Source organism: Anas acuta, chromosome 14 (genome assembly GCF_963932015.1).
Source record: "Anas acuta chromosome 14, bAnaAcu1.1, whole genome shotgun sequence".
In the NCBI taxonomy this organism is placed as follows: domain Eukaryota; kingdom Metazoa; phylum Chordata; class Aves; order Anseriformes; family Anatidae; genus Anas; species Anas acuta.
Window position 1 is genome coordinate 12,357,513 of NC_088992.1, and position 26,489 is coordinate 12,384,001.

At 46.6% G+C, this 26,489-nt stretch overlaps 1 protein-coding gene across 6 annotated transcripts in view; it reads left to right on the plus strand.

Moving 5' to 3' along the window:
- Window positions 1-26,489, plus strand: part of LOC137864538 (protocadherin alpha-C2-like) — a 146,493-nt gene that overhangs the window by 51,903 nt on the left and 68,101 nt on the right. Inside the window, exon 1 of one of the 6 annotated variants that reach the window (XM_068698703.1) lies at window positions 1,960-5,599. The exons of 3 other annotated variants lie outside the window; for them this stretch is intronic. In XM_068698703.1, coding sequence (XP_068554804.1) covers window positions 3,116-5,599 — 2,484 coding nt within the window. In that variant the 5' untranslated portion in view covers window positions 1,960-3,115. Of the gene's footprint in view, window positions 1-1,959; window positions 5,600-13,672; window positions 16,469-26,489 lie in introns of those variants that run through there. 2 more of the 6 variants (XM_068698698.1, XM_068698697.1) reach the window with 2 other exon arrangements.

The following is a 26,489-nucleotide window of genomic DNA, read 5'->3' on the forward strand; positions in this document are numbered from 1 at the left end:
GCAACTGCGGCTTGGAGAGTGTGGAATGAGAAACAGCCTTACAGGCACCAAGGTCAGTGAAGAAGGAGGGGAAGAGGTGCTCCAGGTGCTGGAGCAGAAGTTCCCCTGTGGCCTGTGGAGCAGAAGTTCCCCTATGGTATGGTGGAGCAGGTTGTTCCCCTTCAGCACATGGTGTACCACAGTGGAGCACATTTCCACACTGCAGCTCATGGAGGAGCCTATGGTGGAGCAAGTGGATATGACCTCATGAAGGCTGCGGCCCGTGAAGAAACCCCACCAGAGCAGACTTTGGGCCAGAGCTGTAGCACATGGAGAGGAGCCCATACAGGAGCAGCTGGTCTGGCAGGGGCTGCTGCCCATGGGGGACCTATGTTGGAGCAGTGGTACGGACCCATACTTGGAGCAGTTTTTGAAGAGCTGCTTCCTGTGGGAAGCCCAGACAGGATCAGTTTGGGAAGAACCACATCCTGTGGGAAAGACCCCATGTTGGAGCAGGAGCAGAGAGTGACTGTGAAGGAGTGGTGGAGGCAAAGTACCATAGACTGACTGCAACCCCATTCTTTGCTCCCCTATGCTGCTTGAGGGGTGGCAAGAGGAACAGGGTAGAATGGTGAAAGAGGGTAGATGGGGGGAAGATGTTCTTAGTTTGTTTTCTTTGTTTCACATTTGTCTAACTTGCTGGTAATAGGTAATAAATTTCTCTAATCTCCCTATGCTGTTTTGCCCATGATAATTATTGAGTGATCTCCCTATCCTTATCTCAGCCCTTGATCCCTTTCCATTTTGTTTTCCGCCCCTTAGCCTTTGGGGAGGGGGAGTGAGAGAGTGGTTGTGGTGTAGTGCAGCTGGGTGAAGCCACCACACATAAATAGGTTTGTGAAATACTACAGATTTGTTGTGGACATGGAAAAGATAGGAGAAATGTTTCATGTTACCCCTTTGCAAGCGAGGGGTACATGCACTTTATAATACAAGGTACTTAAGGGCAGAAGAGCATGAACTATGGTAGGTGTGAAAAGCATGCAGTGATATAGCTCTGTTAGGCAAGATGCACTGATGGAGGTCTGTATTTTGAGTGACTGAATACATATGTAAAAACAACTCAATAATTAGTCCTGACTCAGCAAATTCCATCCACCTCACAGAAGTAGTTTTTGTATTGCTTTCTTTTTTCTTCCCTGAGAATACTTTTTAAAAAAGGGTTATTTTGTGTTTCTGTGTGTATGTGTGCATGTTATGGCGATCATCTGAATAGGAACTGGAATGACACTTGAAACTCCCAATTCCCCCTAAACTTGCCTTTCTGAGGAGATGTGTTGGGAATCGTAAGAGCCACTCCGCCAAATATTGTTGACTGTTTGATTTCATAATTTGTGCCCCTTGGCATGACGATGGGTAGCTTTCCTGCAGTTGCTTAAGATAAGGTTTACCTGGCAATTACACCATGAGGGTTCAAGTTTAATTTTTATTTCCTTCTTCATAGAAGTGGATACAAGAACACTGGCAATACAAGCTGTGATTTAAGCTTAAGGCTGGAGAAAACCTGCTTGTTTGTCTAGTTCCATTTCGCTGAAATCATGGTCAGTGATCCCCAAAAATATCCCTTAAAGCTCCCAAAAATGGAGACCCAGGAATGAATCAGTAACTTTACACTAGCCATGTGGATACTGGTGTATTTAAAGACGGACTATCACAGACATGTTTGTCATAATTGGTAGCATTTGGTTAGCATTTGGCGTCTTTGTTTTGCTTCGATCTGATGTTATGACACTGGTGTTTCTGTGCTAGACCCAGCAGCTGGCTACTGTGTGAAATTCTGTTTCATGTTGCTGCTTGGCCTTTGTGGTCAGGATAGCAGCAAGCATCTGTAATTGTGTAGGGAATGGGCCCTGAAGTATTCATCTCAGTGGGTGGGGTGGGAGCATGGGGAGAGGATGTCAGACAAACTATACCTTGGCAGAGCAGTAGTGCAACCCTCCTGTGTTGTCTTTTGTTCCATGATGTGTGGCTGAGTACTACTGAGGGGCATCCTGCAAGGGCTTGTTGCTATTGATAACAGACTTATTGAAAGGCTGTCCTGTGAGCACCTGCCAGCCTAAAAAGGTAAGAACTTGCTATTTATTATGCAGCTTCAATTGAGAGACGAAACTCCCAGGGAATGCATTACTAAGGTACATAAAGAGTTGTAGAGAGCTCTGTTTCCTTGTGCTATTTCTCTTTTCTGGGAGGATTTATGCCATATGAGTTACATTTAGACTGGCATGGGGGGACTGGGGAGTCGGCGATGGAGTTGGAAGTCTTCGGAATTTCTGTGCATTGATGGATTCTTAGGTTGGACCTGTATCTCAAAAGGCTGTCATAAAGCCTCGCCAAAGAAAGCATTATCTGCTTGTTTTCAGCGTTGCTGCACTAGTCAAAAAACTATTTCCATGTGAACATGTGTTCTTTCCATGAACGGAGGCCTGAGACTATTGTCTTCTTCTGTAGAGGAAACAGTTGAACTCTCTTTGCAGAGAAAGCATGAAAGAAGGAGGCCGAGTTACACCTCATCAGAAACATGTAGGGATAACCAAATCAGGAGACCGGAAGTGGAGGAGGAGGGTGTATTGAGTGAAGATCTTCCCAGGTGTGATTCCTGGGTTAATGGAGGCATTTAGGAAACATTTTGGTAAGTATAAATCAATTACAGTGCCTTAAGGAAAGAGAAAACAAAAATACAAAAAGAAAAAAAGAAATAAAAAGAAGACTGCCGTCAGAGACGTTTTCTGCAAAAACCTTCTGGTGGGAATTCCCGGAGCGTATTGGCCGGGCGGGAGCGGCTACGACCCATCCTTCGGAGAGCTGCCGCGAGGGGAAACCGCTGGCAGGAGAAGAAGCCGCGATCGGACACAAGGTGCCGCTGTCGGCCGAGAAGGCGGCGTGAGCCATCAAGAAGGCGGCGGCTCCACCCCGAGTGTGTGTCACGGCTGCCGTCAGCGGGCGGGCAGCGGAGTGAGCCCGGATGAGGGGGATGCTCCGGCCGGGCTAGGTCGGCGGAGCACGGGTCGGCGGCGGGGCGGGGGACGGTGCCGGGCGGCGTTGGGAGCCGTGCGGGGCGCGGGCGGCGGCGGCGGCCATGGTGGTGTGCGTGCGGGCCGTGGTGCGGGTGCTGGTGCTGCAGGCGGCCTGGGCGCTGGGCGGCGGGCAGGTGCGCTACTCGGTGCCGGAGGAAGCCAAGGGCGGCACGGTGGTGGGGCGGCTGGCGCAGGACCTGGGCCTGGAGGCGGGCGAGGCGGAGGCGCGGCGGCTGCGGCTGGTGGCGCAGGGCCGGCGGGCGAGCGTGGAGGTGAGCGGGGCGAGCGGGGCGCTGGTGGTGAGCTCGCGGCTGGACCGGGAGGAGCTGTGCGGGAAGAGCGCGCCCTGCGCCCTGCGCCTGGAGGTGCTGCTGGAGCGGCCGCTGCGCGTCTTCCACGTGGAGGTGGAGGTCACCGACATCAACGACAATGCCCCGCTCTTCCCCGCAGCCACCAAAAACCTCAGCATCCCGGAATTAAATACGATGCCGGGATCCCGTTTCCCGCTGGAGGGCGCGTCGGATGCGGATATCGGAGCCAACGCGCAGCTCTCCTATACCCTCAGTCCCAGTGAGCACTTCGCTCTGGACGTGAAATCCAAAGGCGAGAACAAACATTCCGTAGCCCTCGTCTTAGTGAAATCTCTGGACCGCGAGTCGATGCCCGAGCATCGTCTGGTGCTGACGGCGATTGACGGGGGCAGGCCGGCATTGACGGGCACGGTGGAGCTGTTGGTGTCGGTGCTGGATGCAAACGACAATGCACCCCAGTTCAACCAGTCGAACTATAAGGTTCGGCTCCCGGAGAGTGCGCCGCCGGGAACTGTGTTTCTGCATCTAAAGGCGACAGATAAGGACGAGGGAATTAACCAGGAACTCTCTTATGGCTTTAGCGAGGCAGTTCCTGATAAATTAAAGGATTTGTTCATAATTGACAGAGTATCAGGGGAAATGAGAACTGCAGGACAACTAGATTTCGAGGATGTTCAGTCGTACGACCTGGAGGTCGAGGCGAGAGACAAGGGCGTACCGCCGTTGTCAGGACACTGCAGCGTGGAGCTGGAGGTGTTGGACGTGAATGACAACGCGCCCGAGGTGTGGGTGACGTCGCTGTCGGTGCCGGTGCCCGAGGACGCGTCGGTGGGGACGGTGGTGGCGCTGCTGAGCGTGTCGGACCGGGACTCGGGGGCGAACGGGCGGGTGCGCTGCGCGGTGTGGCCGCCGGCGCCGTTCGGGCTGGTGGCGACGTTCGCGGGCTCGTACTCGCTGGTGCTGCGGGAGGCGCTGGACCGGGAGCGGGTGTCGGAGTACGAGGTGGAGGTGCGGGCGGAGGACGGCGGGGCGCCGCCGCTGCGCGCCAGCCGCGGGCTGCGGGTGCCGGTGTCGGACGTGAACGACAACGCGCCGGCGTTCGCGCAGGCCGTGTACACGGTGCTGGCGCGGGAGAACAACGCGGCGGGCGCGGAGCTGGCGCGGCTGTGGGCGCGGGACCCGGACGAGGCGGGCAACGGGCGCGTGAGCTACTCGGTGGCGGAGGGCGGCGCGGGCGTGGGGTCGGGCGCGGGGTCGGGGTCGGGGTCGGGGTGGCGTCCGGCGTCGAGCTACGTGTCGGTGGACGCGGAGAGCGGGCGTCTGTGGGCGCTGCGGCCCCTGGACTACGAGGAGCTGCAGGTGCTGCAGTTCGAGGTGCGTGCGGTGGACGCGGGCGAGCCGCCGCTGTGCGGCAACGCCACGGTGCAGCTGTTCGTGGTGGACGAGAACGACAACGCGCCGGCGCTGCTGCCGCCTGCCGGCGGCGGGCCGGGGCCCTGGGCTGCGGGCGAGGCGTCGGCGTCGGCGCCGGGGTCGCTGTGGGCGTGGGCGGCGTGGGGGGCGCCGGCGGGGCAGGTGGTGGCGAAGATCCGCGCGGTGGACGCGGACTCGGGCTACAACGCGTGGCTGCGCTACGAGCTGTGGGAGCCGCGGGGCAAGGGCCCGTTCCGCGTGGGGCTGTACAGCGGCGAGGTGAGCACGGCGCGGGCGCTGGAGGAGGCGGACGGCCCGCGGCAGAGGCTGCTGATCGTGGTGCGGGACCACGGGGAGCCGTCGCGCTCGGCCACGGCCACGCTGAGCGTGTCGCTGGTGGAGGGCGCCGAGGCGGCGCTGTCGGCGGCGGCGGCGGGGGCGTCGTCGTCGGGGGCGGGTCTGCGGCCGGCGGCGGAGGGCGGCGCGGCGGCGGCGGCGGCGGCGACGAACGTGTGGCTGGTGGTGGCCATCTGCGCGGTGTCGAGCCTGTTCCTGCTGGCGGTGGTGCTGTACGGGGCGTCGCGCTGGGCGCCGCGGGCGGCCGTGCTGGCGGGGCCCGGGCCGGCGACGCTGGTGTGCGCCAGCGAGGTGGGCAGCTGGTCGTACTCGCAGCGCCAGAGCCGGAGCCTGTGCGTGGCGGACGGCGCGGGCAAGAGCGACCTGATGGTTTTCAGCCCCAACTGCCCGCCGCCGCCCGGCCCCGCGGCAGAAAACGCTTCTGCCGAGAAGGGACCTTCGCTCTCCCCATACTCCTCAGGCACGGTAGGTTGCCCCTTTTTTTTTATTTTTTTCCCACTTCTTCTGTTTTGTTTTCTGATGATATTTCATGGCACGTAGGTCATTGAAACGATGTGCTTGTGGAAGTAATTTTACAAGGAGATTGCGAGCCATTTAGTGCTTCTGGATGTACCCTTGGTTTTCGCTTTAGACACGTGTATTTGTTGTTCTAAAAGTGAGTGCTCGACTGTTTTGCATTCTGTGTATGCTTATATGAATGTTTAGTAGAATTCGCATAGCTCTATTCTTTTTCCTGGGTGACTTTGTGCTGACGCGTATTCCTAGTTTTGTAAGATGTTTTTTCCCATTGCACGGCATCGAATGCTGATGGTATGAATTAGCCACCCTTTCGTTTTTCCTGTATTAGAATTCTTTAACCTGTAGAAAGACCCGTTCGTCTGTGCCAAGGAGCTTGGTGGCTCCTCCGGATGAGTGCCATCAGAGTATTTCTTATTTTTAAAATCTACTGGAATATAGTAGGTTTTATGAATGTTGCAGCTGTATGCGCCAATGGGGTCTATGGCTTTTTTTTTTTTTTTCTGTGGGTCTCTCATGAGGTGGTGTTCTTCGGTAATTTTAGGAAGCTGATCTACATGAACCCAGTAATATGCAGTGTGATGAGGGATAGAAAAGTTGGTAGAAGTGGCGGAGAATGTTCTGCCTGTGGAAGTGTGTTGAAAAGTAGGGAGAAATGAGACATTGGATGCTTTAATTCAACATGGAGAGCTGTTGGAGGGAAGGGTGCCTCCCAGCCTCACTGTGCCTTGCTATCATTGTCTCGTTGCTCTCTCTCGTTGCTCTCTTTTCTTTCTGCCCTTTGTCTGTTCTTTCTCATTCTGTGAGTCGTACAGGAATGTCTTTTCTTCCCCTTGATATGGTTTCAGCGCTGTAGGCGTTTCTATGAAGCCCTTGTTTGGTCAGTTGCCATCGTTCTAGCACCTGTATATGAATGCTCACATGATCGTTACTTCTGTTATTTCTGAGAAAGACATGGGTGCGCAAGGGTGCTTTCCTTTTTCCTTTCCCAATTTTATTTTCTATGGAAGTCTGCTATGAATGGGGAGAAGCAGAAGAAAATTTGTGATTGATGTGACAAGTGGAATCCTCCACTTGTCACATGGCCTTCTTCCATTCCTTCTCATTCTGCGAGTGGTACAGGAATATTTTTTCATCCCCTTAATGTGGTTTCAGTGCTCTAGATGTTTCTGCGAAGCCTTTGTTTAAACATTTGCCATCGTGGTAGCACCTGTATGTGAATGAATGCTCGATGCTGATTAATTAGCCACTCTTATTTTCCTGTATTTGGATCCTTTAACCTGTAGAAAGACCTGTGTGGGCATGCTGAGGAGGTTGGTGGCTCCCTCGGGGTGACTGTAAGCTGAGTATTCATTATTTTTTAAATCTGCTTTTTTGAAACTTGTTTTTATGATTTGCTGTATATACACTGAGTTTTATTAAGTGGTCCATATGCATCAATGATTCATAGGGATTCTTCGGACTTGGTATTTGCTGGTTGGTAAAGGTACGGCCTTGGTAACGTTAGGGAGCTGAACTTCATGAACTGAGAAATATGGGGTGTGGTGCGGGACAGAAAAGTTTTTGGAAGTTCTGGGTAGTGTTGGTGGATTTTGTTCTGCCCCCGAATATGCATTAAAAAGTAGGGAGAAATGAGAGATTGGATGCATGGAGAACTGTTGGAGGGAGTGCTTTTTTCTGGTCTCACCATGCCTCTCACTAGGACCTGACCCCACTCTCAGGGTGTTGTGGCCTCTGTTCTTCACTATGCTCCTCAGAAAAGCGCCGTGAGAAATAAGGTCGAATATCGTTCTGTTGCCATTGGTCAGAAAAGGAAGAGTGACTGAAGGAAAAGTTGAAGATGGTGTTTCTATATGCAATACTAAGTAGTGGAGAGATGATAGGATGAAAAGTTTTGCTTTTCCCGACTATAGACTAGACGAAGTTGGGAAACGCTGATAGAGCTAGAGAGAAGTTCTCAAAATTTGTTTGCAGATAGATTTCCCTATGTAGACAGTGATTGTTTACTTACCGTGTTGTTTTAATGTCATTATCAAAGCGATGATGATGTTATCCTGGCTGTTCACTGATGGCACTGGTCATCTGTCCTCATCCAGACCACCTCCAAAGCACTCTGTGTGATGAAATATTAGGGTTTCTTGGTTGATGTTAGAAACTGTATGCAACTTCCATGGGGAAGCCTGTAGGTCTCTTATATCTGATTTAATTTTCATTTTAGTTTAAAAACGTGGTCCGTTGGGCTGTTGGAGCAGTAAGAAGAAACAGTACTTTGGTATCATTCTTCTTGTTATGTATTCAATTTGCTAAAGACATGCATTTGGATAATTCCCATAGATATTGACAGTTTCTTTTGATAACTCGTATTCTGTTGGGCTTTCTACTACTCGAAGGCAGAGGACTACAAAAAATAAAATTGCCGATCCTTGATGTGGCATTGACAAAAATGTTGCTTATAGGTGTACCAAAATCCAGTAAAGAAAGCTGAAAACTTTGTGTCATTTAAAGAAACAGAAAATCGTAAGAGTGGCTTATCCATAAAAAAATAAATCCATAAAAAATTGTGACCGAGTCCCTCGAATTTCTGTTTCCTTCCTGCATCTGTTTTAGATCTCTTAGTAGGGACTTTGAGTTCTATGTGTATTTGATGGGGATTGTGTTTGTAAACTCATTTGGTCACATCTGGAAGCTTATGCATATAAAGCAGAGAATGGATGGTATCATCTTGAGCATGTGTGAGCTGCCTTCATTTGTCTATGAGCGAGGCTTATTCCAGGGCTGTAGAACAGTCATTATCTTTCCTTAAATTTTCTTTTATTCACACGGATGTGATAGAAAGCAGGAGAAGCAAACCGTGGTCTCCTAGAGAAGAATCCTCTAGTTTAAATTGAATCAACTTGTTGAGTTGATTCAATCATTCATTGAGTCAGCGGTGTAAAAGGATACAAAACCACAGCTCGTTTCCCTGGGCTATGGTTAAGGGCGATGTGGAATCTCTTAATGCCGATCATTTGGCTTTCGTATGGTTTCTCTTAATTTCTCTGACTGCACTAATGAAGATCTGAACGAGATTTGCTGTAGACATACACTAACAGAAAATATTTCGGGATTTCTTTTATAAATATATATTAGTCTTCAGAAAGAAATGTCACGGATGCTTTTCCTTCGTAGCCTAGTCGGGGAAGAAGTCATTAAGGGAAGGCACAAAAATATCCCGTCTGTTTCTTGAGTAAAAGGCTTGTCAGTCGCTGCAAGCCCAAGCTCTCATTCCTCATTCCCGGTGCACGTTGTCCTGGAACGTGGTGCAGATTAATCTCTAAGGCACGGCGCCGACATGGTGGGCGAAGACCGTGGGTGTGCGAGGGGCAGCTGGAACAGAGCTCAGAGTTGGAGCTGGGCGCGCTGCACAGCGCGTCCGTGGGCGGCTCCGGGAGCGGAAGAGGGCGGTAGCACAGCAGCTGCCGCGCTCCGCTCTGCTGGAGAGAGGCGGCTTCGCAGACTTAGATCCCGGCATTTTACAGGCAGGGAAACGCCCGACAAAGCTGTAGGAGGAGCTGCGAGAGACACCGGGTTCTCGGCTCGGAGCTGCTCTGCCGCACACGCGGGTCCGATCCCTGGTAGCCGCCTCTCCCCACCCCCGGCATCTTCCTCCAAGCGCTGTCTCTGCCTGGGGAAACTAAACCAGACTCTGCCCTCGGATTCAGTAGACGAGTTCTTGTTTGCTATGTAGCGAATAGCACGTCGTGAGTCCGTGTTTCTGCAGCTTGATGTGGATGATGAGGATGTGGATAGTGAGTATTTTCCCGGGGTTGACCGAAATCTGGAAATCCTCTGTGTACAAGATTATTCTCCCCGGCTCATTTTAGCAATCGCTGCTCCCGCAGTACCCACGTAGCACCTGCGAGCTCCCTCGGCTTGCTGAAGGACATCTCGACATTGCTGGCCGCTCAGGCAGCGGTCAGATCCTGCCTCCGCTGAGGGCGGTCAGCCCTGCGTTAACAAAAGCCGATCAGCGTGGGGCTGCAGCGTGTTGTGGAGCGGCTCTGCTCGACCCGACCACCGGGGCAGGGAGCTTGCCGGGGGGGCGGAGAGGCTGCTGGACACGGGAATCCGATCAGTCCACGCGGGACAACGCGGGGTGCCCGCTATTTCAGGCTGAGGGGGGCATCTCCATCCTTGCGTTCGTGCCTGCCCGGGGAAGCCTCCATAAGAAAGGCGATAGCAGCGTCCCTGCCCCTCCGTCGGCAGCCGTTGTCTCCCTGCTCTGCGCCGGCACTTTGGGCTCAGTCCGAAGAGCTTCTCCTGGCTTCTAGCCCCGGTCTTCCTCAGTCTGCCGGCAGATCCTCTTCTCCGTCGGGCTACGAGCTCCAGTCCGGGCTAAGATGAAGGCTGCGGCTGCCTGTACGGGACAGCTGCCGGCGTGGCGAGCTTGCCCGTTCCCCGCCGAGGAGAAACCGCAGATCTGTCGGTCCTTCCACTTCCCCGGCGCCTTCGGTCCTTTCTGCTGTCTCCCGACTGGGACTCAGCTGCCTGGTCTGCGGCTAGCAGCAGAGGGACCCTTGATTCTGGTGGGCATCCCTGGGATTTCCCCACCGAGAGGGCCGTGTCTGTGCTCTGCCAACCTACCTCCTATTCGCCTTTATTTTTTGTCCTTGCTCGCTTAACGGTTTCTTCTGGCCGCTTCCATTGTCCCAGACACAACGTGCACGTCTGGTTGTATGACGTCTTCTTGCTGGAAAAGGAGGTGATTGGCTGAAAATATAGGGCAGGACGAAGAGAACGTAGGGGATGATCGGGGCTCTGAGGCGTGGTAAATGCAACGTTGCAGCCGCCTACAGGGAGGAGGGACGTGAGGGAAGCGCGCATTGGGGGCGGGAAGTGATGGGAGAGGTTATGGTGAGCGAGACCCCGGAGGTCCCGGACCATGCCCTCCGGGTGGCAAAAAGTTGAATTCTTCGGCGATTCGGGTCGCTCAGCAGTCAGGGGAGGGCAACAGAAAACGGTTCAGAGGTGACAGCTTGAAGGCAAACGTGAGAGCAGAGGTGAGGGATTTAAAACAGTGGTTACGTTATCCTCTGTGGTGCCAAGGGAGGTGTCTACGTTAAAAGGTATTTAGTCTGGCTGATGTACGAATGAAGTAATTAGGATAAGCGACCGGAGATGGAGAGGAGACCTTGAAATTAGGATTGATGAAAACCGTGGAAGGAGGTGTGTTAGGAGGACGAATGGCAAAGCAAGCACCATGGCTGGCTGTTGAGACACGTGCCGATGAATGAAGCTGCCTTACTACTGGGGACATCACTGTCCACAGCAGAGTACAATAGCACAACGGGTGCCGAAATATTAAAGCAGGGCTGAAAGGATTTTAAAAAAATTTAAAAAGGAGACTTGAAGGCAACACTTGAAGGCAAAACATTAGGCGACATTGAAAAGGACTTGAGACGTAGCAGAAAGCTGAAGAAATTACCTTGGATGGTAAAAGAACAGTAAATTAATGAATTAAAGCCAAAATCGATATAGGCTGCTAGATAGTTCTAAATAGGTGAGTATATCTTGGAAAGATGCAAATCTACAATTACGTTGACTGATTTTGTCCAGAGTTCATTAACCAGTTTATTCTTGCACTGATGGTATTTCAGGCACCAGTACACATAGCAGTTGGTTATTAAAATACTAGATTTTTTTTTTTTTTAATGTACCTTTAAGTGAGTCTGGCTGTTCAATGGGGGGCTCTTGGACCCAAAATTCTTGGGTTTGCAAAATCAGTCACAGACTGGTGATTACAGTCTGTGTTTTAGCTGTGTGTGCAATTGGGACACCTACACCCATCTGGCCCAGCCCTCCCATGTAGATTGGTTTATCTTTGTCACTGGCCAACGCTAAGGGAAGTATTTCCTTTAACTTTAATAGATGTTAATCCATTGGGTCAGGGTATTTATAATGATTGTGTATCACTACAGAACAATAAGAACATCTTTTTCATATATTGTAGAGGGCATAATATCTTGGCAGGCAAGATATCTAGGGAAAATTTGGGATGTGGAAGTCTTGATGACACTTTTAGGGTCACTAAGAGGGAATTGGGGATTTCTGCTGTTAGCAAGCAAACAACAAAAAAATCAAACACCAAGGTAAATAGGGTATTATAAATATTTACATTATGTGCTGTATCCAGTAGTCACTTGACAAATTTACATGGTGTGTAAAATAAGGTGGGTGCACACCAGCCTCACAATTCCTGCACTCAGGCCCCTGCAGCTGTAACAGGGGCTGTACAGTCAATGCAATGAAAGGAAAATGCAACATTCAGGCACTCCCAGGATCATTGGGAGTTAGAAAATGATAATAACTACAGATATTTGTGCTGGGTCTGACCAAGGCTTGCTCTGGTGCTGACAGGATAAAAACCTCACTCCGGGAGTTTGTGCTGAGCTGTGAGGATTCACAGAGATCTATTGATTTTATTTATTTATTTATTTATTTTTATTACTTAATATCTAGCTTCTGGCTGTGCTACCGATTTTCTATTTTTTTTTTTTAAAGGCTATATGTTCTGTGTAATAGAAATGCTCTTAGAATCATAGAGTCATAAAATATCCTGAGATGGAAGGGACTGACAAGGATCTAACTCCTGGATTCACACAGGACCATTCAAAAATCATATTGTGTCTGAGAGCGCTGTCTGAACACTTTTTGAACCCTGGCAGGCTGGGTGCCATGACCACTGCCCTGGGCATCTTGTTCCAGTGCCTGACAACCCTCTCAGTGAAGAACCTTTTCCTAACACCCAGCCTAACTCTCCCCTGTTGCAGGTCCATGCCATTCCCTTGGGTCCTGTCACTGTCCTCAGAGAGCAGAGATCAGCACCTGCCTTTCTGCTCCACTTTCGAGGAAGCTGCTATGAGGCAGGCTGCTATGAGGCCTTCCTCCCTTCAGCCTCTTCTTCTCTGGTCTGAACAAACCTAGAGACCTCAGCTGCTCCTCATCTTCTCCTCCAGACCCTTCACCATCTTCTCCACTTGCACAGAAATTCTCAGCTGCATAAAGAAGCAGCAGATGCAGAAGGGTTAAGATCTTTCCTTGCTGCACGTTTATAGCCTCTTGCTTTTGATTGATCAGGATTTCATGTTAATAAGCTCTCAAGAAGGAAGCTGGAATCTCAGGAGACCAGAGGCTTTGTCAGGGTCGAAGCCGGGGTAAATTGCTGCTGAAGGTCACTCCAGGAAGGTATTTTGCAGTGCATTCTGCCTTCTCTCACCTGCTTAGTGGGTCGGGGGATCAGACAGCTTTGATTTTCATGCCTGGTCTGTTACCTCTGTGTGATAGCAACTCGTCTTCCAACAGTTCCTGGGCTTGTCCTAAATATAAGAGCTTTCTGGCGCCGGTATTTACTTCTCTGCAAGTAATTTGCATGCTGCAGCCTCCCAGATCCCCCTGCCCAGCTGAGCTGTCCCATCCTGCTTTGGTGGGTTGGATGGGAGCTCGGCTGTGGCTGTGGGTGGTCAGACTGGGACTGTCAGAGAAGAGACCCACCTTCTATCCAATAACCCGAGTTAATTTACCGTGCCTAGAAGAAGAAACAGGAAAGTCTCTCTCTGTCTCTTTCATTTTCTTTTCCTCTTTTTTCCTCTTCTTTTTAGATTAACAAGGATAGAGCCGACTGCCTCCTTTAATTGTGCTCTTCAAACCCCTCTGGGAGATGTTGTTCTCAGCCAGAGCGTGCTGGGACTGTGCTGACCCATGTTTAGCCGATGCTTGTCACTTCTCATCCGCGTTTCCTTTCCGCCCTGTTACTCTGATAGCGGGCGGCGGGCGCATCGTCTCGCTGGAGCAGAAAGGGGGAGGGAGCGGGGGCTTCTCCGCAGCTTTCCCTTACGGAAACCCAGCCCTGCCGCAGAGTCGGGGACCCAGAGCCACCTTCACCCCCCACCCCCCTACTCCCCGTCCCTTCTCCATGTCTCCATCGGGGCGTTTAAAAAAAAAAAAAAAAAAAGAAGTAGAAAAGGGGGGGGGGGGGGAGCGGAGCGGCGGGGTGGCAGCGGCGGGGGGTCGCAGCCCCCTCCCTCGGCGGCGCAGATGGTGCCGCAGCCTCTGGGTGGCGCCGCCGCCGCGGGCCGCCGCCGTGCGCCCGGTAAGAGCCGCGCGGGGCCGCCGCGCCGGCCACAGCGAGCGGCGGCGGCGGGGGCAGCGGAGCGCAGCGGCCGCCTCTCCGCGCACGGCGGCAGCGGCGGAGCCGCGCGGGGCTGGAGCGCCTCCACGGCTACAGGGAACTTCTCGCTTTCCCGTTGGTGCGTCCCGGTGCTCGCTCGCTGGGAACTTCGGGCGTCTGATGAAATACCGGATTATGTTCCTGCCGAACCGGGCTGCGGGGAGCTGATCAGGGGAGGAAGAATGCGGGTCTATTTAATGGTCTTGTGCCTTACTTGCTGCACCGCGAACGGGCAAGTAGTGTACTCCATCGCCGAGGGAACAGAGCGCGGAGCGTCTGTGGGGAACATAGCGGAGGATATAGGAATAGATGCAGCTGCACTTTCAGCCCGGAAATTTCGCATGATCACCGGTTCAAGTAAGCAATATTTTAATATAAATGCAAGCACAGGGGTTTTATCTATTAACGAGCCCATAGACAGAGAGCAGATTTGTGAATTAAAAACTGCCTGTCTTCTGAATTATGAACTTGTCCTAGAAAATCCTCTAGAGCTTTATAGGATGGAATTTAAAGTCCTGGACATAAATGACAACTCCCCCATCTTTCCCGTAAGTGAATATCATATAAATGTGCCTGAGTTCCTGTCACCCGGGGCACGGTTTGCACTCCCCAGTGCACAGGATCTTGATGAAGGTACCAACGGTGTCCAGAATTACACCCTGAATCCCAGTGAACATTTCCACTTGGAAATACAGATGCGTGGGGAAGGGAGTAAGTATCCCGAATTGGTTCTGAAGAAAGCCTTAGACAGAGAGCAGCAAGCCACTCACAGACTTGTTCTTACAGCCAAAGATGGTGGGGATCCTCCAAAGTCTGGTGATGTTACAGTCGTTGTGACTGTGCTGGATACCAATGACAATGCGCCAGAATTCGAACAATCAGTCTATAGGGCGAGTGTCTTGGAAAACTCCCCCAACGGCACTCTGGTAGTGCAAGTGCATGCTGCAGATTTGGATGAAGGTCCTAATGGAGAGGTCATGTATTCATTTAGCAATACTACTGCTGCAGACCTACAGCGAATGTTCTTAATTCACCCGCACACTGGGGAGGTGACAGTCAGTGACATTTCAGCTGTTCAGAGACCACTCCTCGAGATGCTTATTGAAGCAAGGGATAAAGGGGCATTTGCTATGTCCAGCACAGCTAAGCTGCTGGTGGAGATCACTGATGTGAACAATCACGGCCCAGAGATAACAATTGCATCCCTTTCCAGTCCCGTTCCTGAGGATGCTGTTCCTGGCACAGTGATAGCTCTGCTGAGTATTATGGATAAGGACCCTGGGGAGAATGGGAAAGTAACCTGCCAGATTCCTGATAACCTTCCCTTCCAGTTAAAACCTTCCCTGGAAAACTATTACAGCTTGGTCACCAGTGGGCTTCTGGACCGAGAGCTGATCAGTGGGTACAACATCACCATTACTGCTACAGACTTGGGCTCTCCTCCCATCACCACTCAGAAGACCCTCTGGGTGCAGATCTCTGATGTGAATGACAACCCCCCTGTCTTTGCTGCTGACACATTTGATGTGTTTGTGGAAGAGAACAATCCACTTGGTGCTTTTCTCTACCAGGTTTCAGCATCTGACTCTGATATAGGGGAGAACGGACAGATCTCTTATATGCTCAGGAATTCCACAGTTGCAGGCAGTGCCCTGGCCAGCTTTTTGTCTGTGAGCTTGGCCAATGGGAGCATCTATGCAAAACGTGCCTTTGACTTTGAGCAGCTTAGGAGCTTCTATTTCCAAGTGGAAGCCAAGGACAATGGGTCACCAGCTTTGAGTGCTGCCATAACTGTGAATGTTTACATCTCAGACCAGAATGACAATGCCCCAGCCATTCTGTATCCTGTCAGCCAGAATGGCTCAGTGGCAGTGGAAGTCGTGCCCCGCCTGGCTGATGAGGGTTACCTCGTGACCAAAGTGGTGGCAGACGATGAAGACAATGCAGAGAACGCCTGGCTCTCCTATCATCTTGCTCACTCCTCTGATTCCACCCTGTTCCACCTGGCACCACACTCTGGTGAGCTGCGCACCACACGCTCCATGCGTACCACTGACTTCCTCAAGCACAAGGTGGTTGTGGTGGTGCAGGACCATGGGGACCCGCCACTCTCCTCTACGGTGACTGTGGGCATCCTGCTGGCTGACAGTCTGCCCCAGGCTCTGCCCGACTTTGATGACAATGGGGAGCCACCACCACTGCTCAATGCTACAAACCTCTACTTGATTGTCTCCCTTGCTTGTGTCTCCTGCATCTTCACAGTGTTCCTCCTCTTTCTTGCTCTTGCACGGCTGTGCCACTGCCGGGCTTGTCACCACCAAGGCTGCTGCAGCAGCAGCTGTTGCTGCCCAGCTGATGAGTATGAAAAGTATTGCTACAGTGTGCACATGCTTCCCAGCTCCCACCTCCCACCAGACATGCTGGAGGTCACTGGTGTGGGTAAATTGACTCACACCTACTTATACAGGGCATCTGTAGGCTTTGGCCATGGTAACAGCAGCATCCCAAATGGTGATGCTGGGAATGTTCCCAGTGGCTCAGGATTACAGGTGCCAGGACCCTGCCTCCAAGTGCAGCAGGTCCAAAGTGATCGCTTGAGTGCTGTCTTCATGGTAAGTACTTCTTTCATTTTTTTTCTCCCAAGGATGTGGCCACCTAGAAGCTACTGAGCATATTTGCAGGAGAGCAAGTGTAATTTCATGGCACCTGGAGGAAACTTCAGGATCTTTTATATCTTTCCTAAAGCCAGGGTCTGACTGAAAAGCTCTCTTTGGGTGGAACATAGTCATGGGATGATAAAAGAGAATTTCTGCCACAAACATTTAGGACATGCAGATATAGCTGAAGATAAAGAAATTGTAAATGAAAGGTAAATACCTTACAAGCTGTGCCATTCTATTCAGACAGCTAAGTAGGGTCATGATAAGAGTTTCTGATTCATGTGAGGTTTTTACACTGTATGGAGTCATTGACTTCTTTTCTAATTCCGGAGATTTTTTCATTGAGGGGTGGGTGGTTTGCTAAGCCAAGATGCTGGTTTACATTGTGCAAGGTAGGCCTATGTTGTAATAGCAGGAATTCAATATCCAGCACCTCTTTAGAAAATGTCATTTTTAGTGCTCATCTCTCTTTTAAAGCAATCCACATGTTTTGTGAAACTAAAATAATTCTCTTCTGCCCCTCTGACCAATCTGTTTTCTCCTCATTACTGTTATGTCTTATTGTCATCACAGTGTAAGGTTACAAGGTGGGATGTGTTGTAGGTTTAATCTTCTGAGCGTTACTGTGTCACTTTGTCCAAGATTCAGTGTTCTTATATGCAAAGTAATGTTGGTTATATTTTTAATCAGTGTTGTGCATCAACACATGAGGTATATTTATGTGAAGTTTTGAGATGTTTTGCCTTCAGATCATAAACTTTCTCTATTATGTATGACAGCAACTTATTTGTCTAGTTAGCAGCTATAGGCCATAAAAGCATAATTGTGACTATGAACCAGATGCATTGCTCAGGTAGGCTTAGTCATTTAATTTGGTTTATACCAAAATTAAATGTATTATTAAAGAGCAATTATTTTTTTTCTTCAGTTAGGTCAGCTTTTGATGCCTCAGTTTAAGCAACTGGGGGAACCCTGATCTTCAGGGACCAGTTTCTGAGACTCAGTGCTCCAGTATATGTCTCATGTTCCAACATCAGGAGAAATCAGATGTCAGTTCTTTTAGGATCACAGAGTTGTGACCAGTGTTGGCTCTGTCCACGCCAATGTTCTGTGGTAAGAGTGATTCCAGATCTTCCCAAGGCATATGTTAGAACCCTTGGTAGACAAACATGGTATAATATGCTACCCGCAGTTATTTTTATCCAAGTTAACAATTATTAGAGATTGTACTAAGTCAGTAATCATTATATTTATTTTCAGTTCTGAAATCATTATTATACCTTTTAATACTTAGAAATGGCCAGTCCTGTTTTGAACCTAGATATATGGGTAGCTTCAGCAACTTCTTTAGCTAATCGAACACATATTCAGCTTTACTATATCTGAAAAGAACTTCCTTTTATAACTTGAATTTCTGTGTAGTGATTTTAATGTCATCCCTTGTTCTAGAAAAGGTTCCTTATTTGCCCTTAACCAAGCAGTTAGTTTATAATGCCTTCTCTTATTCACTTGCCGACAAAGTGATATATATATATTTTCCCTATTTTCTGAATACTTTTCACACATAAATTCTACTCTCAAGGAAAGATCTTTTCTCAAATGTATGCTATTTGATTTATTCCTGATGGTCTACCTAGGATTTAACCAAGTCATAACCAGTTTCAAATCTCTATAGTGACATGTCTCACTATGCAAGGGGGTGGAATAACTAAATCTTGCAAAAGCGGATGTGTCAGTGCCTCCCAGTAAGAAACTGTAGTGTCCAAGAAAACAGTAATTGGCAGTATCAAAAGAAGGATTTGTACCTGAACATTTACTGCACTTTAGGAATGCTATTGATTATTCTGAGGATCTGAGAAAAAAAAAAAAAAAGGCTAAGTTAGTACCTTTATAATGGGGTGTAAAACCTCTTTGGCAATTTCTTAAGTGAGTCCATCTTCTGCTGGAACGCTAATATTGTCTTAGATCTGTCTTTGGCTGGAAGGTAGATGATAATTGCAAAAACTTTCATAACAAAGGTGATATATATTGATTATTGTCTTTGTTCCTATTGAGCAAGATCTTGAAGCTCAGGTTACTAACATATTAGTAGACTGTGTAATAATAAAAATGTGAATGTATCCCTGATCTCTTTAACAGGAATAACCAAGTGCTTTTCATTACATCTTGCTGTATTTCAGTCATTCAGGTGAATTTTTAGACTTGAAATGTGATACACCTTTTTAGGAAATTTTAATAGTAGGGAAAATAAATTTTATTTTATTTTATTTTATTTTATTTTATTTTATTTTATTTTATTTTATTTTATTTTATTTTATTTTATTTTATTTTATTTTATTTTATATTTTATTTTATTTTTATTTTATTTTATTTTGAGGGTGGTGGTGGTGGGGACAATTTTCTTTCCTTAGCTCCTATGTGCAGAGATGGGAAACTGTAGGTGTGACCCATGTGGGAGGTCCAAAGCCTATGCATTAACTGAGTGAGCAGAAGAGTAAGGGGCGGAGACTTTGAAAATTTATCTACCCTTAGAAACAAAATTTTGTCAGTTATTAAATTGGTGCTGATGAACATAGTGATTTGCTTACTGAATATTCAACTATAGATATATATATATACACACACACACACTGTCCTGGTTTCAGTTAGGATAGAGTTAATTTTCCTCCTAGTAGCTGGTAGGGTGCTATGTGTTGGATTAGGATGAGAAGAGTGCTGGTAACATGCTGATGTTTTAATTGTTGCAGAGCAGTGCTTACACCAAGCCAAGGACTTTTCAGCTTCTCACTCTGTCTTGCCAGCCGGCTGGCTGGGGGTGCAGCAAGAGCTGGGAGGGGACAGACCCAGGACAGCTGACCCAAACTGGCCAAAGGGGTGTTCTATACCATCTGGGGTCATGCTGAACAATATATAGGGGTGGCTAGCTGGGGTGGGGGGGGCGGCTGCTTGGGGTTAGGCTGGGCATTGGTCAGCAGATGAGCAATTGCATTGTGCATCACTTGTTTCGTACACATTATTATTAGTAGTACTATTATTATTATTATTATTTATTTTCTTGTCTTAATAAACTGCCTTTATCTCAACTCACAAGCTTCACTTTCCCGTTCCTCTCCCCCATCCCAGAGAGGGAGGGAGGAGGGTGAGCAAACGGCTGTGTGGTGTTTAGCTGCCAACTGGGTTAAACCATGACACACACATACGTGCACGTATATAATTTACATGTACTGCATTCAGCTCTGGGACCCCCAGCATAATAAGGACATGGACCTTAGAGGCACCACAGAGTGGATCTAGAGGAGGACCATGAGGATAATCAGAGGGCTGTAACACCTCTCCTATGAAGACAGCCTGAGAGACCTGGAGAGGATTAAAGAAGAGAAGGCTCTGGGGAGGTTTTATACTGGGCTTCCAGTACTTAAAGGGGGCCTACAGGAAAGGTGGGGAGGGACTCTCTAGGACTCTGTAGCAGGGAGCATAGTGACAGGACAAGGGATAACAGTTTTAAACTAAAGAGGGTAGGTTTCAATTAGATATAAGAAAGAAAATCTTCCCTATGAGGGCAGTGAGGCATGGAACATGCTGCCCAGAGAAGCTGTGGATGCCCCATCCCCAGAGGTGTTCAAGGCCAGGCTGGATGGGGCTTTGGGCAGCCTGGGCTGGTGGGAGGGGTCCCTGCCCGTGGCAGGGGGCTTGGAACTAGATGATCTTTAAGGTCTCTTCCAACCCAGAACATTCTGTGGTTCTACATATTTCTTATAAAAATGGTAAGTTACTAAAATCAGGTGTGAGTGGAAGCTGCAGTTTGTGTACTTTCATTTCTGTAGCTGCTTTAGTTTCACCAAGTTTTAAAATAAAATGGAGTTATGTTAAAGAGATACTTGAAAAATAGTTTCCAGCTATGTGAGGTGGAAAATAGAATTTCTACTCATTCTTGAAAACTGTTCTTTATTCCAAATCCCTGTGGTCTTGAATATGATTTCTATGCAGAAATATCACAGTCACTTTTTTAGTGATGAATATTTTTACTCTTTATATATTAAAATAAGAGGATTTTTTTTGTCATTAACCAATAGAAATTTCATTAACGAACAAATTGTAAGTTTGGGTGTTGACTGAATTTTGTGTTAAAGTGTTTTCAGACCAACTCATTTGGAGTTACAAATATAAATATTACATTATCCTCTGAAGTGAAAGGAGGCTGCATTCTATTACTGCCTATGAATATAAATATAACAAAAAGAAAACATCAAATACTTAAAAGACATTGGGAGCAACTCCTTTAGTTATAAATCAAGGCACCAAGAAAAATTCCAAAATTATAATTTAGGCAGAACTTAAATCACAAATTTAAAAAATATTTTTTTTAGGATTATGAAATGTACTTAAGATTATTAAAACATTTTTTTAGTACTTGGAAGATAGAAAAATGTCTACATATGCTACAAGTTAGTTGCAGTTCCTGGAATTAAACGTACTTTCAAAATTTAGGTTTATTACTTTATTCTTAGTACCCTTTTGCTTCTGACTTAAATGACAGGCTTGAATGCTTTTTACATATACAGAAGTGTGAGACCATTTTATGCTTTTATATCTTCTATTTAGGTTAAATCTAAAAATAGAACAATATATGGCTGTAATAGCAATACAGTGAACTATAACTGCATATCTTTCAGTATCTTGCTGTCTCTTTGTTCAATGTAGCATATATGACAGCTAAGTGAAAAGCATCTTACGCTGCAATGCGACTTTGCTGTGTTGGAGACAAAGGCATTGGTGGCTTTACTGAGTATAGGAAGCATTAATTCATTGAGTGTTTTCAGGGTCATGATGTGGCCATGTATTTTTAGTTTTTTTGTCTGCTTGTTTTATCCATTGTGTACATAAAAGGCCTGTAAGATATTTGCAGATTCAGAGTGGGGTAACTCCTCTGTGATTTTGCAATCATTATTGAGGTTACATTAAAAAATAGACACAACTTCAGCAATGGAGAATATTTCCTGGTAAACTGTAATGGCAGTGGAGTCGTTTTACACAAGGTGTCATACATATCAAGTGACAAAAATGGATGCACTTACTTTTTGACAGTGGCATGCAGTATGTGCCGAATTGCTACAGGCTAAGCATCAGTGGCTTACTCACACAAGTAAAGACCAGCCATGTGAGTTAATCACTCCCTGCATCTCATTCTGATGGGACCGTGCCTCATAACATGGCCAAATATAAAAGTAAAGCAATCTTACTTTTTTTTTTTTTTTTCCTGTCTGAACATGTCCAGAAACAGCAGTCTTATTGCAACATTGTAAGAATTCTGTTGTATAGGCAGATTTCTTGGCTACAGAAGTCAGGAGGCTTGGAGTCTGGCCAAGAAAATCCTAGAAACAGTGATAGTTAAAGAAAATTCAGCAATAGAAATTCAGTAGGTTTCCCTCTTCCTGACCACTCTAATTATCTTTCACAAAGAAGGATGCAGCTTCAAAATTCAACAACAGTGTGTTCAGAAAAGGCTACAGATGCCTGAGCTGAACCTTTGCATGTCTGATGTTTGCCTTGCAGTTCTATTTTTAGAAGTAGTGGAAGGGAGAGTGACAGAAGAAGTAGCTTGAGACAAAGGCCTTGAGGAGATGTGAAGAGTAATGTGTCTGTATTTGGAGATGTTTAAAGGCAATGCTGAGTGGGGAAGCCTAAATTATGAACTGGGCCGAGGGAGAGTGAATGTGAGTAGTACGTCTTGTATGAAAGCACAAGACAAGAAAACACCATTTGGATCAAGTCCAGTCCTTTTCTATATCAGGCATCATTTGATCTTAAATCTTCACATTTAAAAATTTAAATATAACTTGTAAAAATACTCCTTTTAATTGCACAATTCACTTTGTTGTGCTGACTATTCCTGTTGGAAAGTTATTCTTCCAAGGCCTTGAAAAACTCTCTTCTGACATCCTGTCAATAGTTACTTGCTATGAATTTGTAGATGCTTGTTCTTGTGCCACCAATATTCTTTTAATAAGTAGTTGTTGTCCCTCTTTATGGCTTGTTTTCTTCATAGCTTAGAAAGCAACCACATTTTTCTTAGGCTTTGCTTGACGACAGCTGAACCTCTTTTTTTTTTTTTTTTTCCTGAGGTCATCTCTGTGCTTCTCTGATCATGCTAATATCCCATCTCTGTATCTGCTCTTTCCGTGTGGATGTATATTTCTTGCAAAATTGTGTCCAGAATTATATATGTTTCTAGACATAGTCTATAGGCAGCACTAAGACAAGATGTACAAGTTTAATTGTCTGAAATTAGGTGAGACTTTGTATATTGGGCTCTTAGATATCATTCATTTCTGTGATGGGTATCAAGTTGTTCCTGTAGTGAATCACAAAATGGCCAAGGTTGGAAGGGACCTCCGAAGATCATCTGGTCCAACTTCCCTGTCAAGCAGGATCACCTAGAGCACATTGTGCAGGATGGCATCCAGGTGGGTTTTGAATATTTCCAGAGAAGGAGACTCCACAACTTCTCTGGGCAACCTGTTCCAGTGCTCTGTCACCCTCCCAGTAAAGAAATGTCCTCTCATATTCAGTGGGAACTTCCTGTGCTTCAGTTTGTGCCCATTGCCTCTTGTCCTTTTACTGGGCACAACTGAAAAGAGACTGGCCCCATTTTCTTGGCACCCTCCCCTCAGATGTTTATACACATTGGTGAAGTCTCCCCTCAGTCTCCTATTTTCCAGCCTAAACAGGCCCAGTTTTCTCAGCCAACCCTCATACAACAGGTGCTCCAGTCCTGTGATCATCTTTGTAACCCTCCTCTGGACTTGCTCCAGTAGTTCCATGTCCATCTTGTGTTGGGGAGCCCAGAACTGGACACAATACTCCAGGTGTGGCCTCACCAGGGCTGAACAGAGGGGGGTGATCACCTCCCTCAACTTGCTGGCGACACTCTTCCAAATGGTGCTATTGGTTTTCTTTAGAAAATATTATTACAGTAGCCCAACTACTTATGCTACCATCCATTTGCTTAGAGTTACGCTTGCTGTGGAATTTGAAGTCACAGTTAATCAAAAGATTAACAGCAAAAACCTGACACCAAAACTGAAAAGACAAGCAAGCAGGCTTATAGGAATTACGAGATTCAGTTGAGATTTTTAAAGCAAAGAAAAGGGCAGGATAAAATCTCAAAGACGTGATGCTATCAGAGGCATATGGAGAATAAAAGCAGATTTGACAAACATAGCAAGTAGGAAATAAATATCAGAGAAAGAAGGTACATTAAGAGAAAAAGAAGAGATTTTTACTCTCCAGTCTGATCAGTCTCTCTAAGAACATATTTTTGTTCTTTGGATTCTTTCTTGTTCCAATGGGATGATATATTTTTTTAATTATTATTATTATTTATTCTGATTGCTTATTTCTTCCATCCCTCCCTCGGCTTGTCCCAGTCTGATGGATGTTTTCTCCCTGACACCTTGTTTAGAGGCTTTTCATTTGTTTCTTGTTCTGAAAAAGCTGTCTTCTCAAAGTAAAACACCTTTGTATGATTGGTCTACAAAATGAAACTTTATGATGTTCATTTAAGAAACATGGGGATGTTGGTTCCAAGAAGTTCTGTTCCTTATCACTTGTCTATTCCTGTGTAGGGAGCAGGAGCTGAGCGAGGCATTTTTACATTTAAATGGGCTCTACATCTTTTGAACTGCATAGTTGTTTCTTACATGTTTTGGGGATGCACTTGAAATAGCTGTCAGTCTCTGCTTTGTAGACAACAGTTATATGGGGATTGGAACAATATCCTTATGGTTAAAGCAGTTTTCATTGCATGATATTAAATTCACAGGGGTGTGATCAGACCTATAGTATTATGGCATAAAGCCTGATTTCAGACTTCTCATTTTGTCAGATCCCATGAATCCAAGTACAAGAGAGATATAGAGCTACTGGAGATAGTCCAGCAAAGAGCCACTAAGATGGTTAAGGGACTGGAGCATCTCTCCTTTGAGGAAAGGCTGAAAGGTCTGGGACTCTTCAGCCTGGAAAAGAGAAGGCTCATGGGGGACATCCCATTGATGTGTGTAAATATCTGAAGGGATTGTGTAAAAAAGATGGAGCCAGGCTCTTTTCAGTTGTATCCAGTGCCAGAACAAGAGGCAGTGGGTGCAAAGTGAAGCACAGGAGGTTCCCTCTGAACATCAGGAAACACTTCTTTACTGTGAGTGTAATGCAGCACTGATACGGGTTATACAGAGAAGTCGTGGAGTCTCCCCTTTGGTCAAAAGCCATTTGGACCTGGTCCTCGGCATTCTGTTTTGGATGGCCCTGCTTGAGCAGGGTATTGGACCAAATGGACCAAGAGGTCCCTGCTAACCTCAACCACTCCATGATTCTGTGATGCCCTTAATAGAGGGGGTATGATAGCTGTGCTCTACTGTACAGAGCTGTAGGATGATGAGGGATAAATACTGCAACTTCTAGAATACAGAGTGTATCCTCCAGCAGGATTCCCACTGGAAATAATACTCTTGCGCAGTTCCTAGGAGAGAGTGTGGTGCTGGGCTGCAAATGTGTGAGATAGACAGATGTTGCTGAAGTGTGAGTAAATGCTTGTGGACTACAGAGATGAAATTTAAAATTTTGTCTTTCACTGTTTTTTCTTTTTTCTTTGAAGAGACTTAACAAGTTTAAGCCTTTGGTTTAAAAAAATTGAGAGAACAGCAGCTAGAGGAAGCAAGCCATTTTAAAGTTACAGGATTTAGCAGAACTTTTGGCTTTTATGTTTGTGTCTACAACACTAGTCAAATGTTGCTGGACATTTGTTGCTCAGTCGAAGTTAGTGAGGTAGAGATTAAAAATAAATGAGTTTGGAGAAAAATGAGTTGATGGAAGAAAAATTTTTAGCGACTTCATACTCTGTGGGAGGAAGATCTGTCCATAAGATTTGTGATGTCAAGGAATTTCTATCTGAAAATGCACACATCATGGACTTCTAGACAGTCTTTTTTTTGTGTGTTTGTGTTTGTTGTTGTTGTTTGTTTGTTTTGTTTTGTTTTCCTATATTGCCTTCTGAATTATTCTTTTTGGAAAGAAAATTTAAAAATCTAAATTACACATTTGCTTAGAAGCAGTTTCCTAGGTTTTCCATTTTCATTCATCTTAAGATACCAAACCTACCAAAACCACAAAAGATCCGGCATTTAGTTAGAAAGAGCTACAGAATTTAAGGAGCTTTGTCTGGGAGAAAATGGGAAATTTATGAATACTGGTTAAGCACCAGCACTTTGCTGCTCAGGGTAATTGATTAGTTGGTTGTTTAATGACAAAATCTGGTGAAAAGACACATCTTGCAAAGAACACAAGAATTACTAAAGGTGCTGAAACAGGACTGATTTGACATTTTATATTGTAAATTCAAAAGACCCTTGCAATGATGCAGGCTGAGGTGTTTAATTTTTAAAAGGATTTCAGATTTTTAGCCAGAATCCCATTTGCTTGCAATTACCCATTCTTCCTCTATCCCTCAGTCTTCAGTCTCCCCCTCCCCCAAAAGGAAAAGAAAGTCTAGCCAAATTAATTCAAATAATCTTAATTCTGCTATATATATTTATCAACCTACTATTTAACTCATACAGGTTTACATTATGAGGAAATCCACAATGTTTCAGGAATCATTAAAATGTGATGTTGTAAATATACTTCCTCCTGTTGACTCATTTTTCTTCTTTGTAAAACCCTAGTCTCAGGCAGTTTAGCCTGTATTAGTTCTGTCATCAATATATCCCTTTAAGTGAATCCTTCATTTGTTTTTGTTTCTTTGTTTGTTTATGAGTTGGGCAATCATGGATACAGGGAAGAAAATTGAACTCTAAAGTTATTTGTTTTCAATCAAATATTGCCAGGAAGGAAACCTGGTGATAAAAGATTTCCTCCTTCCAGTAAGAGAAGAGATGACTGCCTCCTTCCTCCTTCTCTCACTTTTTTTTTTTTGAAGTAA